At 47.5% G+C, this 14,358-nt stretch overlaps 2 protein-coding genes and 1 non-coding gene across 7 annotated transcripts in view; 1 reads left to right on the forward strand and 2 right to left on the reverse strand.

Annotated features, from left to right (window-relative positions):
* The window catches only part of ELF1 (E74 like ETS transcription factor 1), a 203,588-nt gene extending 198,824 nt beyond the window's left edge, over positions 1–4,764 (reverse strand). For 3 of the 5 annotated variants that reach the window (XM_075336846.1, XM_075336847.1, XM_075336844.1), the window contains exon 1: positions 4,644–4,764. The gene's annotated coding sequence lies outside the window, so the exon portion shown is untranslated. Of the gene's footprint in view, positions 1–4,173; positions 4,256–4,643 lie in introns of those variants that run through there. The other 2 variants (XM_075336849.1, XM_075336845.1) reach the window with 1 other exon arrangement.
* On the reverse strand, positions 4,225–4,296 carry TRNAE-UUC (transfer RNA glutamic acid (anticodon UUC)). Its single transcript has one exon. It is a non-coding gene; the product is annotated as a tRNA-Glu (tRNA).
* A 9-nt stretch (positions 4,765–4,773) lies between the features above and the next one.
* WBP4 (WW domain binding protein 4) overlaps positions 4,774–14,358 on the forward strand; it is a 129,371-nt gene continuing 119,786 nt past the window's right edge. The window contains exons 1-3 of the mRNA XM_075336851.1: positions 4,774–4,916; positions 8,370–8,393; positions 10,037–10,109. Coding sequence (XP_075192966.1) covers positions 8,392–8,393; positions 10,037–10,109 — 75 coding nt within the window. The 5' untranslated portion in view covers positions 4,774–4,916; positions 8,370–8,391. The remainder of the gene's footprint in view (positions 4,917–8,369; positions 8,394–10,036; positions 10,110–14,358) is intronic.

A 14,358-nucleotide genomic window follows, 5' to 3' on the forward strand; every position in this document is an offset into this window, starting at 1 on the left:
TATGACAGTAGTGTTTTCCTAGGCTAGGCCAGACCACAGTGAGGGCTGCATCTGTTTTCCTGATCATGTGGCAGTGCAAGGCGAGTACTAGGTACAGAAAGGCAGAGGGTTCCTGCTAAATTCTCTTGAATTACATCTTTTCCGGGCAGCTCTGCCAAGGGCGGTGATAGCTTAGATCTGGCAGATCACAATTACAGCAGCCAATCTCGGGCTGCCATGTCTATTTACAACACAGCCCACATAGGGACCTCTCCCACACTCACGTGACCACTATTCCCAGCAACGTCTGGAATGCTGCAGTCATTTTCCAGGGAAATCCCAGACTGGGAGGAAAGAACCCAAGCAAACATGTGATGTGAGACATCAGAGGACGGGCGGAGGAGATCTCTGCACAGGAACAGCACAGCCTGCAGATTGTGGACGGACCTCCACAAATACGGCTAAATTACTCATTTACACCAATCAATACCTCCTTTGTTTAAAAGGGAGATCTCCTCATAGAACGGACTGGTGGGGGTCTGAGAGCTCCAGCACATCAAGGTGCCCCCCCCCTCCCACCTCCCCGGGCAGATCCAAGGAAGGGTCCCAAATCTTCAGGGTGCGTTAGTCCTTTAGGGTACATTTGTGCACATGGAATATTTTTGCTCCAAAAGACACATGAAAAATCATTTAAAACCAATTGAAAGACTAATTCTAGTGTAAAGTGAGAGATTTTCTCAAGCTTCTGGTTTGGAGTCACTTCTCTGAAGTGTCTGCTGACGGAATCCACTATAAACTAGGCGCTGTCCAATCAAAGGGCTGCAAAAAAAACCTCCAGTGAAAAAAAGATAAAAAAAAAAAATACTCTCTAAAAAAAAAAAAATACCACTCTTCAAAGCGGCTTCAAGAAATGGAAAAACTCCTCCAAAAACTCCGGGAACGGTTGCTGAAATGGTTTTCATTGGAAAACTAAGACAGTTTGTTGAAACGCGTCGCTCTGACCTGGTCATCCTTTATTTTTATGCTGCATGTACCTTTTGGATTTTATGAAAAACTATCAATAAAGAAGACAACTTTTTAATATTCCATGTGATTACGCTGGATTTATATTTTATATCTATTTGGAGACTTCTGACCATCCGTGCGCTGATAATAATAATAATAATAATTGTATTAATTTATATAGTGCTATTAATTCCACAGCGCTTTACATACATTGGCAACACTGTCCCCATTGGGGCTCACAATCTATAGTCCCTATCTGTATGTCTTTGGAGTGTGGGAGGAAACCGGAGTACCCGGAGGAAACCCACCCATTGTACTGTATCACACTGTACTGGAGTGTGCCGGATCCGGCAAACCGGCGAAAAGCCGGATGTGTGAAACTAGCCTAAGGGTACCTTCACACTTAGCGATGCAGCAGCGATCCGACCAGCGATCTGACCTGGTCAGGATCGCTGCTGCATCGCTACATGGTCGCTGGTGAGCTGTCAAACAGGCAGATCTCACCAGCGACCAGTGAACAGCCCCCAGCCAGCAGCGACGTGCAAGCGACGCTGCGCTTGCACGGAGCCGCCGTCTGGAAGCTGCGGAGACTGGTAACTAAGGTAAACATCGGGTATGGTTACCCGATGTTTACATTAGTTACCAGCGCACACCGCTTAGCTAGGTTTGCAGGGAGCAGGGAGCCGCGCACACTGAGCGCTGGCTCCTTGCTCTCCTAGCTACAGTACACATCGGGTTAATTAACCCGATGTGTAATGCAGCTACATGTGCAGAGAGCAGGGAGCCGCGCACACTGCTTAGCGCTGGCTCCTTGCTCTCCTAGCTGCTGTACACATCGGGTTAATTAACCCGATGTGTACAGCAGCTACATGTGCAGAGAGCAGGAGCCGGCAGCACAGGCAGCGTGAGAGCTGCAGAGGCTGGTAACTAAGGTAAATATCGGGTAACCACCTTGGTTACCCGATGTTTATCTTGGTTACAGCTTACCTCAGCTGTCAGGCGCCGGCTCCTGCTCGCTTCATTTGTCGCTCTCTCGCTGTCACACACAGCGAGATCGCTAATGAGGTCACTGCTGCGTCACAAAAAGCGTGACTCAGCAGCGATCTCGGCAGTGAGCTCGCTGTGTGTGAAGCACCCCTTGGTCTGCAGTCACATACAGTGACACCTAGTGACTGCAGACTTATCACTTTAGAATGGACAATCCCTTTAACTCTAATCCCAACCTCTTCTATGGAGTGCATGTGACCCCTGCAGCCAGTCACTCCGACGAAAAGCCGAATGTGTGAAACTAGCCTTAGGAGTCCTTCAGTGCCGGATGTGTGAAGCTAGCCTTAGGAGTCCTTCAGCGCTCGTACTGTGAGGATTTGCTGGGTTCTGAGCTGGGAACAGCAGTAGTGCAACCACAATTGTGCGATATGCATGATCCCGACTAGTACGCGCAGCCTCACTCAATACAAATGTATGAATGGGCGCATCCACTAGTCGGGTTCTGTCCGGAAACATGCATATCGCATCATTGTGGTCACATGACCACCATATCCGGCTCAGAAACCGGCAATTCCTTGCAGTGGGAGAGCTGGGAGGATTCCTAAAGCGGGCTTTACACGCTACGATATTGCTAGCGATATCGTGCATGTAAGTACCCGCCCCCGTCGTGCAAGCGAAATCGTGTGATCGCTGCTGCAGCGAACATTATCGCTACGGCATCGTCACACGCTCTTACCAGGTCGGCGGCGTCGCTGTGACTGCAGAACAATCCCTCCCTCAAGGGGGAGGGACGTTCGGCATCACAGCGACCTCACCACGACGTCACTAAGCGGCCGGCCAATCAAAGTGGAGGGGCAGAGCTGAGCGGGACGTAACATCCCACCCACCTCTTCCTTCCGCATTGGGGCCGGCGGCAGGTAAGGAGAGGTTCCTCGCTCCTGCGGTGTCACACATAGCGAGCCACAACGAAAAATAACCCTTACCGATTTTTGAGTTTGGAACGACCTCTCCATGGTGAACGATTTTCACCATTTTTGAGGTCCTTAAGGTCGCTGGTCAGTGTCACACGCTGCAATATCGTTAATGATGCCGGATGTGCGTCACTAACAACGTGACTCAGACGATAAAACATTAACGATATCGTAGCGTGTAAAGCCCCCTTTAAGTCTGCAGTCACATAGAGTGATATAGAGAGACTGCAGACTGATCATTTTACACTGGACAGCCTCTTCGTCATTTAATCCCTGAGATGACACAGATCTAAATGGTTTTACAGATATAGCTGCTCCCTTTGTAGGGATCCGTTCACACAGACCGACTGGTGACAGGATACAGTCTACAGTGACAGACCAAAGCAAACTATGAGCAGTGAGCGATCTATAGTACATCGCTCGGTGTGTACAGGCTGCCATTGTTTCTACTGCCAGGAACGACAATCGTTTATGCTGCAGAAAAGTCCATTTCACCTGATGAAGAAGTGTTTTGCTGCTCGGCACTGTCCACACTGCAACAGCTATGAAAAATGACATTTAGACAACTGTCAATCATGATTATCCTGCATGCTAAATGCCCATAGGCCATCAGCAATCAACGGGCTCAGATGGGTTGTGCCATTGTTGGCGATTTCGGTGCATTCCCCTTCCCACATCCCTCTAACATCACAGGAAAAAAATAAATAAAAGTGTGTATATATATATATATATATATATATATATATATATACATACATATACATACTGATTCCACAAAGAGAAGTACTGACAGACAGTGATCAAAGGGTAAATGATAAAGAGGTCATCGCTCCAGAGGGTCCGGTGCACGGTGGAGCGCCGGCTGGGTATGAGCGGTGCAGTGCCAGGCAGTGCCTGCAGGGGGCACCAGCGCAGGGGAATACAGACTTGGGGGCAATCACCTCTCCCCCAGGATATGAGAAAGATCTGTTATGGAAGAACACTATTGAGGGGTTAAAGTACTGCAAAAGTGACCGCAGGAACCTCAGACATGCTGGGCTCATGTTTTGGTACTTTTTGTTGTAAAAAAAAAAAAAAAAAAATTATATATAACATCAATGTTTGTTAAAAAATGTAATTGGCATCTGCTTCAGCCCCTGATCTGCTGGGAGTCACAATCACGTGACACACATAATAACCTGTCTTCCATAAGATGAGGTGTGACCTGGGTCAGGGGCTGCCGGAATCTTACCTTGTGCGAGAAACAACACAACTGTAAAATAAGGGACAAAATTCTGGCGGCTTCCCATACCGGGAGTCGAACCCGGGCCGCCTGGGTGAAAACCAGGAATCCTAACCGCTAGACCATATGGGAGGCTGCTCTCAGAGCTCGATCCCGCGCACTCAGCCCCGCCCGGCGCCCGTGACGTAACTCAGGACTGTACTGTTACAACCCCGCCCGCTGGCCGTGACGTCACTACTGGCCGTTGTGTGACAGCAGCTCCCGCACGATATGTGGCGGCGTCACAAGCCCCGCACGCGCCGCCGGGGTCACCGCGGGAAAGTGAAAGACTCGTGACACCGTGCTGACCATCACCGTACAGCCCATTACCCCTGTCCGCACAACACGTGATTGGGAGTCAGAAAAAATAAATACAAAGTGAAAATAAAAGAAGTTAATAAACAACGAGCAGCCGCCAGCTCCGCCACCCCCGCACTCACCTGAGCACCGGTCCCGGGCGGCCGCTCCTGCCGTGCCCGGGCTGCGGGTGACACTGTCTCTGGACTTGTTTGCTCTGCTCTCCAGCCAAGTTTTCTTTCCCTCCGCCCACTAACAGGGAGGGAGGCGAAGGCGACACAGACGCCGCGGAGTGAGCCTCCTCGGTCGCCGTACACGGGCTGCGCGGCTCGGCTTCCGTAGTCTTGTGCTGGCACTGTATGTGCTGCACTGATGTGAAGAAGGTCGGCCGAGCGGAGGACGAGGCGCTGCTTCTGGTAAGTCCCGTGTTGTGGGCTGGTCTGCCTCCAAACTACAAGTCCCAGCATGTCCTGCTGCTGTACGGCGCTGAGGATCCCCACCCCCGGAGGGTTCCCCTAGTGCCATGATGGCGGCTCTGCTCCTCCGAGTGCTGCTGTTCCTTTTCGTTACCTTTGTGCAGGGTCCTCTTTGTGGCAGGACCAGCACCAGACTTTATACTGCAGATTCTGTAACAAATCCACAATATTCACCCAATGGGCGAAAAAGTCCTGGGGAGGAAAACATAAACTTATCTAAACTCGATTACTGCCCTCATTCCAGCACACTTGACCGCTGCAGCCAATCATTGGGCTAGTACCATCCACATTGATGTGACTGCTGAGCCCACTGATTGGCTGTGCTGGTCACATTCAGTAGTCGTGATGTCATTGCTGCAGTCTGCCAACAGCATCCGGGGGCAGCGAAGAGTAAATGCAACTCATTTTCACCTCCCTAAGACTATAGAGTCTAGAAACTTAAAGGGGCTTCCTACTTCTTTTGCCCATCGGATTGCACTAGCTAAAAATAATACACTCCTAATAATGATAAGCTCGGCATTACTCACCCTCCCCAGGTCCACCATCTGCTCTAATATTTGTAGCCACGTTGGAGCAGCGGCAAAGAGGCAGTACTGGACTCGAGGAGTGTGAGGAAGGCCATATTCACACATCACTGTCCGAATACGGAGTGAAATTCATGGAGCAGCCGAGAGACTGCATATATATACAGTATATATGAAGCTGTTAAGGTCAGGTCCGAATACTCACAGCTGATCTATGAATCATGGCAGAGAGGCAGCGATGGACCTGGGGAGGGTGAGAAAGGCCACATTCCCACATCACAGTCTGAGTACGAAGCGAGATACATGGGGCGGCAGAGAATCTCCATATATGTCCAGGTCAGGTCAGGATACTCACAGCCGGGACCATGAATCCTGGCAGAGAGATACCACTGGACCTAGTCAGGGTGAGTAAGGCAACATTTGTACATCACACTCTGATTATGGAGGGACATTCATGGACCAGCTGAGTTTCCATATATATGAAGCTGTCTAGGTGCTGACAGCCGGCCCATGAACCACAGCAGAGAGGCGGCGCTGGATCTGAGGAGGGTGAGGAAGGCCACATTCACACATCACAGTCTCAGTACAGAGCGAGATTCATGAAGTGTCTGAAAGTCACCAAGTATATGATTCTGTCCAGGTCAGGTGTGAATACTCACAGCCGGTCCACGAATCACGGGCCATGCTTGGACTGCGACACACGGATGTGTGAATATGACCTAAGGCTATGTGCGCCCTTGAAAAGTGATTTTTCTCAAGAAAATTTCTTGAGAAACTTCTGGGAGTTGAAGATTACCACACCTGCGTTAAAAAAACGCACCAAATCTGCGGGAAAAACGCGTGTGTTTTTTCCGCGGTTTTTCCGCAGGTTGGTCCCTGCAGTTTTTTTATGCTGTAACTACTGCAATAAATAATATAGATAATAGATAATCAATAGACAGATAATGGATAGAGGGATAGATGAATAGATAGATAGATGATAGATAGATAGATGAGAAAGACATATATAATGTCCCACCTCCCTGCATATTCTAACCTGGCACCCTTTAGTGACTTTCATGTGGCACTAAAGGGTGCCTAGCCCTGTATTTAGCCATAAAATAAATAAATAATTAAAAAAAAAACCACGTGAGGTCCCCCCATCTTTTGTAGCCAGCTAGGGTAAAGCAGACGGCTGCAGCCTGCAGACCACAGCTGGCAGCTTCACCTTGGCTGGTAATCCAAAACAGAGGGCACCCCACGCTGTTATTTTACATTAAATAAATAATTTAAAACAAAAAACATGGGGTCCGCCCCAAATTGGATCACCAGCCAAGGTAAAGCGAACAGCTGTGGTCTGATATTCTCAGACTAGGGAGGTCCACTGTTATTGGACACTCCCCAGCCTAAAAATAGCAGGCCGCAGCCGCCCCAGAAGTGGCGCATCCCTTAGACGTGCCAATCCTGGCGCTTCGCCCCAACTCATCCCGTTGCCCTGGTGCGTTGGCAAACGAGGTAATATATGGGGTTGATTCCAGATGTGTAATGTCACCTGGCATCAAGCCCTGGGGTTGGTGATGCCACGCGTCTATCAGATACCCGACATCACCAACCCAGTCAGTAAGAAATAAAAAATAGACAACAAAAAAAAGTTTTATTTGAAAAAACACTCCCCACATAGCCTCTTTCACCAATTTATTGAAAAGAACAATCAATTCCACGTCCGTCGTAATCCAATAAGGGGGGGTCCCACGGCGATCCATACTATTGTCACTGTCCCATTCAATGAGGAACAGAATGTTCCCCATTGGCTGGGAGAGCAATGCAGTGACCTGAGCTAACATCAATAGCCCAGGTCACTGCAGGGGATGCCGAGCGCTGCTGTCAGGAGGATAGATGAGATCATTACCTGCTGTGATGATCTCCTGTAGTCCTGCCATCAGCGCTGTCACTGCCTTCTATGCCCGCCGCGTTGTCAGCAGTATCGCGAGAGCCCGTGACGTCACCGCTAGTGACAGTCTCGGGCTGCTCGCGAGACAGGCATAAACAGCAGTGACCGCGGTGACGTCAGGAGGCAGGAGGTCGTCACAGCAGGTAATGATTTCATCTCACTTCCTGACAGCAGCGCCCGTCATCCCCGCGGCTGCACGCACTGTTGTGTGTCTGCCTGCGCTGCAGGGTGACAAGCTGCTGACACTGCAGGCAGACACTGACACTGCTGTGCATGCAGCGGCGGGGCTGCAGCGGGACACAGACTGCACGGGCACCCGCCGGACGTCACACGGAAGTGCTTCTGTGCGGTGTCCAGGGAGTGTGACGTCTGTGTTTACTCTGCTCCGCCTCCTCTTCCTGGCATAATGACATCCCTCCCTGCAAAACCGCAGGCAGCGATGAGCATTACCGCAGGTACATCACAGCTATACCGGGGGTATACCGCACATCATTTGCTACCTGCGGTATACCCCGGGAATTTCGCGATTACATTACAGTGAATGGAGTGAAATTCTGGGGGTATTCCGCAGGTACCTGCGGAAAATAATGGACATGCTCATTTTCTCAAGAAATTTTCTTGAGAAAAATCCGCGGCGTGCGCACAGCTATTTTTTGTTCCCATAGGTTTTGCTGGGAAATGTCTGCAGAAAGATTTCAAACCTTTCTCAAGAAATTTTCGCAGCAAATCCGCGGTAAAAATGGCCTAGTGCGCACATAGCCTAAGGCTGATCTGATTATTTTTCACTTGTTCACTTTTATGGGCAAAAGAAGGTTGAGAAGGAAAAACCCGTTATAAAGTCGTCCTAATGATCATACCTAAGTTGTACATGTTTACCGCGGCCGCTCTCCCATCCCACTTAATGTGCCGTTTAATCTGGTTTTATTATTTCTCTTCCAGGAGAAAATTCAAGAAAACCATCATGTAAGTCATGTTTGTGTGATTGTTCCTCAGACATTCGTGGGTTATTGACCCAATGCAGTGAAACCGGAGACAAGCCACCAAAACTGCATGAATAGTGTTTTTCTAGGGGCTGATCTTCTCACATTAATATATAGGCCGATTTGTATAATATATAGTGAAAGTCACAATCTGTTGCAGAAAATGTGGTCTTATCAGAGGTGGGGTTTTTTTTTTGTTTTTTTTTTTAGAGAGGTCACTGTTTTCCATAGTTAAGGTGGTGTCACACATAGCGACGACGACAACGACGTCGCTGCTAAATCACCATTTTCTGTGACGTAGCAGCGACGTCCCGTCGCTGTCGCTGTGTGTCATATCCAGCAACGACCTGGCCCCCGCTGTGAGGTCGCCGATCATTGCTGAATGTCCTGCTTCATTTTTTGGACGTTGCTCTCCCGCTGTGAAGCACACATCGCTGTGTGTGACTGCGAGAGAGCGACGAACTGAAGCGAGCAGGGAGCCGGCGTCTGGCAGCCTGCAGTAAGCTGTAACCACGGTAAAGATCGGGTAACCAAGAAGTTCTTTCCTTGGTTACCCGAAATTTACCTTAGTTACTAGCGTACGCCGCTCTCACGCTGCCAGTGCCGGCTCCCTGCTCCCTGCACACGCAGCTGGAGTACACATTGGGTAATTAAGCCGATGTGTACTCTGGCTAGGAGTGCAGGGAACAGGGAGCCGACACTGGCAGCGTGAGAGCGGCGGACGCTAGTTACTAAGGTAAATATCGGGTAACCAAGAGAAGTGCTTTCCTTGGTTACCCGATATTTACCTTAGTTACGCTTCCACGCGTCACTCGTGGCTGGTCACTGGTCGCTGGTGAGATCTGCCTGTTTGACAGCTCACCAGCGACCATTTAACGACGCAGCAGCGATCCTGATAAGTTCAGATCACTGGTCGTGATCGCTGCTGCGTCACTATGTGTGACACCACCTTTAGCCTATTACTGGGGATGTTGACCCAAGAAATCCTCAAGGATCCAGAGAAGGGGGTCACTGGGCCCTGTGCCCATGGGAAAGGTGGCAGCTCGTGTGGTTAGTTTCCATAATGACTTCAGGCTGGTGGAGTCATGAAAAAAATCTCCTAGGTGTCGCTACATTGCAGCACAATGCAAGCTGATGGGGTTGCATTACAAGTTGTACAATATGTGACACAGTTGGCCTTTTTGGGACTTTCTTGCCGCGGTTTCGGCATCCTCAGGGTTGCCACACAGCACCATTGACTTGGATTGCAATGCCGGGTAACAAGGAGGAGCAACAGAGTAAGGCCTCATTCACACATCAGTGTTTGTTTACAAAGTCAGGAGTGAATTTTCTCTGTAAATTCATCATTGAAAGACTGATCTCTGGTCTGTGTTTTGGTGACACTCCTGGTTTTGGCAAATACTCACCAAAAATACTGATGTGTGAATGAGGCCCAAGGATGGATCTCTCACGTAGACTGCTGTAATCGAAGACCTCCTATTATGACTATATCGGCCCCCTCTACTTTTGGGCAAAATTGTGCATAACACTGTGCAGCTCCAGTAATATCTACGTGCACGGCTCATGGGGCCAGCACCGCCTCTGCGCTGAGCGCAATCTCTAAGATGCTCGTCTCTTCTCCTGCAGGGCCGACTACTGGAAATCACAACCCAAGAAGTTCTGTACCTATTGCAAGTGTTGGATCGCAGACAACAAGCCAGTAAGTTTTAATATTTGTGAATGTCACTGATAACGGGCTTTCCCAATCCAATCCGTTTATCACCTATCCTGTGTTTGATCACTGGGCATGTGGATGAGGGAGAACAGTTCACTCGTGGGCCACAGTTTTAGTGGTCAGGATGGCCCCTGGTGATCGACCACTAATAATGTATATATGGATAGGTAATAAATACATTTAGTGGGAAATGATATGGACAAACTCACCTTAATTTTAGCTCCTCGGCACAGAAACACTACTCCTGCTTCACGTGGAAAACAGCAAAGCTATATGGATATTTCTCCAGCTGATTCAGATTAAAATGTTTCTACAATCTTTATTTCAGATATGTTAGGTATTTGAACAAAATGCACATCTCCATTTTTATAATCTCATCATATAAAGTTGCCACTCCCAATAGCATTTATGAAATCAGACAGAACCGGAGCGTTTATAAGCAAATTACAAAAGTTTATTAAAGTTAATTCCATAGCATTATTAAAAACATGAAACAGACAATTTTAAAGGTTTGTGCTGAAAGGGGGAAAGAACACCCATGAAAAGTGGGACTGCAAGGCGAGCTCATAAGTCTATCACAGGTATAGGGTATTTCGTGGCCAAACACGCTCAATTATAAGCTGGAAGTAAGAGGAAAATGTCCCAGAACCTTAGGCCATACACTCACCCATCGTACTTGAGCCTCGCACCTGCGTCTCACTATTCAGAAGGACCCAACCGACGCACGTTTCGCATTGTATATCACAGCTTCCTCAGGGCGGGTTAGAAATCTCAAATCCGAAACCGGAACTTATATATATTTAAAAACCGCTCCCATTGGTCATCCCACATGTCCGTCAAAAGGGATCGCAATAGCGGCGCATGCGCATCACAGGCAAGACGTCCACTTCCGCCCTGCCCGGCAATATGAGAAGGCGAGACACCCTGAAATCCAGGTTGTCATGGACGCCATACGTCATTATTACCCTCGTCATAGATGCGCCGGGCAAGGCGGAGGGACGAATTGTACCCGCGACGGGCATGCGCACCACGATCCCCCAGGACATGACAACCAAGTACTGCAGATCCATATATAATTCTACCGTTAGCTCTGCATATACCAATGAGAACTTAATAGATATAATCAAGGACATATTCGTAACCACAGCATGGGACAGTGGAGATATTCAATTCATATAGAGTGTGAATATATATATAAAGGTGGGAGAAAAGGGAACATTTATAATAGGAAAAAATACATCAATTTCTTGATCTCCTCAGTGGATCGTAGTCAGATTTTTTATCTCTCCCATTCTTCCCTTTATTATTCATATTGTTTTCTCCACATTACACACTCAAAACCATTCCATGTCTGAGCCACATCATAGATCCTATAAGTCGGAATTGAAAAAGATGGTTTTAGAAAACACATATAGCACAATAATTAAAAAGACAAACATTTAAAAAAATTTTTTTTAAAAATCTTTTGATTTTAACACGGGAAAATATACCAAGTATAAATCATAGGAATTCAAGGGAGGGGGATTATTTAACTAGTATTTTCATAGAAAAGATGCAAAATTAACTGCTTCATTCAGCCCTATGGGGGCGACAGTATCTAGCATAATGATCCATCTCATTTCTTTTTGTGCCAGCAATTTTTTAACATTCCCACCCCTTATTCCTAGATGGATCACATCAATCCCTCTTGCCATAAATGTCTTGGGATCACATGAATGAAATTGCCTAAAGTGGCGAGGGATGGTTTTCAATGTTGTAATATCGGTCGCTGTCTTTGCCGCCATAATGTCCCTCACATGCTCTCTGATCCTAATTCTCAGTTCTCTCGATGTAAGACCAATATAGATCTTATTGCAGCCACAAGTGGCATAATATATCACATTGACGGTATCACATGAAATATGTTCCCTAATAGAATAGGTTTTCATACCATCACTGGTCATAAACTCCGAGCAGCGAGACACATTAGGGCAGGAAAGGCAACGGCCACACGGAAAACAGCCATGAACCGGACCAGGCAATCCAAAGATATATTCCTTCTGTGGGGCAACATAATGGCTTTTCACCAACATGTCTCTCAGATTTCTGCAACGTCTTGCAGTCATCATGGGCACCTCTGGTAGAAATGATTTGATGGAGGGATCTGATTGAAGCACATGCCAATATTTTTTAAAAATTTGTTTCATGTCATTCCACTTTTCATTAAATGTTGAAATGAATCTAATGTTTTGAGATTCATTCTGTAATGCCCTTTTAGTACGTCCACCTCCTTCACGCAATAACTCATCACGGGGGGCCATATTTGCTCGCTGGTATGCCCTCTTAACACACCGATCACTATAACCCCTTGCCTTAAATCTCATCCTTAAATCATCTGCTTGATCATGAAAGGAGTTCTCTTGAGAGCAGATCCGCTTGATCCTGAGGTACTGCCCAACCGGGATAGCCGAAATAGTTGAGTTGGTATGTGCGGAATGTTGTGGTGTGGCCTATTGAGATGTATGAGAGGGAGGCCCACAGGCAGTTACGGGATAAAGCAACTTATACGAAACTGGACTCCTCTCCGTTGGTCTCATTTTCGGCAGAACTATATCTCATCCTTAATGATGCCTATGAACAAGGGGTTATAACCAAGAGGGTCTTTGATGGATTGATCGTCAAATATCCCAAGATTCCAACATTATATTTGTTACCTAAGGTCCACAAGGACCCCGTCAATCCACCTGGAAGACCTATCGTGTCGGGGATGGAGGGGTTATGCAGTCCAATCTGCCAGTTTATTGAGTACTATTTAAGACCATTAGTCGAGACCCTTCCATCCTACGTACGCGATACTACTGAGGTATTGAAGAGAATTGACGGGATCCATGTGGACTCTGAGACCCTCTTGGTGGTAGCCGATGTTGAATCACTATATACGTGTATTCGGCATGATGATGGCTTGAGGGCGATTCGATTCTTTCTGGGTGTCAGCAACTGGGATAGTCGGGTCTGCGAATTGGTCCTCGAACTCCTCGAATATGTACTGACCCACAACCTATTTGTCTTTAAAGACAGGTATTATCTGCAGAGGCGGGGGACTGCCATGGGCGCGGCCTGTGCGCCTTCGTATGCAGGCCTCTTTCTCGGGTACTGGGAGAGGGGCCTGTTTGAAGGCGGAGGCGCATGGGCCGCCCCCATGACACAGCTGTGGGTCAGATACATTGATGACCTTTTCATAATATGGCATGGTACACCATCCCAGCTTGGGGAGTTCGGGGACTGGCTTAATGACAATACATATAATATCAAATTGACTTTTTGTCATAGTGCAAGGGAAATTGACTTTTTAGATATTAGAATCTCAGTGGATGGGGCGATGGCTTTGCAGACGGATGTTTTTAGGAAGCCGACGTCTGTGAACTCATTGCTCCATGCCACTTCCGCACATACCAACTCAACTATTTCGGCTATCCCGGTTGGGCAGTACCTCAGGATCAAGCGGATCTGCTCTCAAGAGAACTCCTTTCATGATCAAGCAGATGATTTAAGGATGAGATTTAAGGCAAGGGGTTATAGTGATCGGTGTGTTAAGAGGGCATACCAGCGAGCAAATATGGCCCCCCGTGATGAGTTATTGCGTGAAGGAGGTGGACGTACTAAAAGGGCATTACAGAATGAATCTCAAAACATTAGATTCATTTCAACATTTAATGAAAAGTGGAATGACATGAAACAAATTTTTAAAAAATATTGGCATGTGCTTCAATCAGATCCCTCCATCAAATCATTTCTACCAGAGGTGCCCATGATGACTGCAAGACGTTGCAGAAATCTGAGAGACATGTTGGTGAAAAGCCATTATGTTGCCCCACAGAAGGAATATATCTTTGGATTGCCTGGTCCGGTTCATGGCTGTTTTCCGTGTGGCCGTTGCCTTTCCTGCCCTAATGTGTCTCGCTGCTCGGAGTTTATGACCAGTGATGGTATGAAAACCTATTCTATTAGGGAACATATTTCATGTGATACCGTCAATGTGATATATTATGCCACTTGTGGCTGCAATAAGATCTATATTGGTCTTACATCGAGAGAACTGAGAATTAGGATCAGAGAGCATGTGAGGGACATTATGGCGGCAAAGACAGCGACCGATATTACAACATTGAAAACCATCCCTCGCCACTTTAGGCAATTTCATTCATGTGATCCCAAGACATTTATGGCAAGAGGGATTGATGTGATCCATCTAGGA

The sequence above is a fragment of the Anomaloglossus baeobatrachus genome, chromosome 2, assembly GCF_048569485.1.
Source record: "Anomaloglossus baeobatrachus isolate aAnoBae1 chromosome 2, aAnoBae1.hap1, whole genome shotgun sequence".
Classification (NCBI taxonomy): Eukaryota; Metazoa; Chordata; class Amphibia; order Anura; family Aromobatidae; genus Anomaloglossus; species Anomaloglossus baeobatrachus.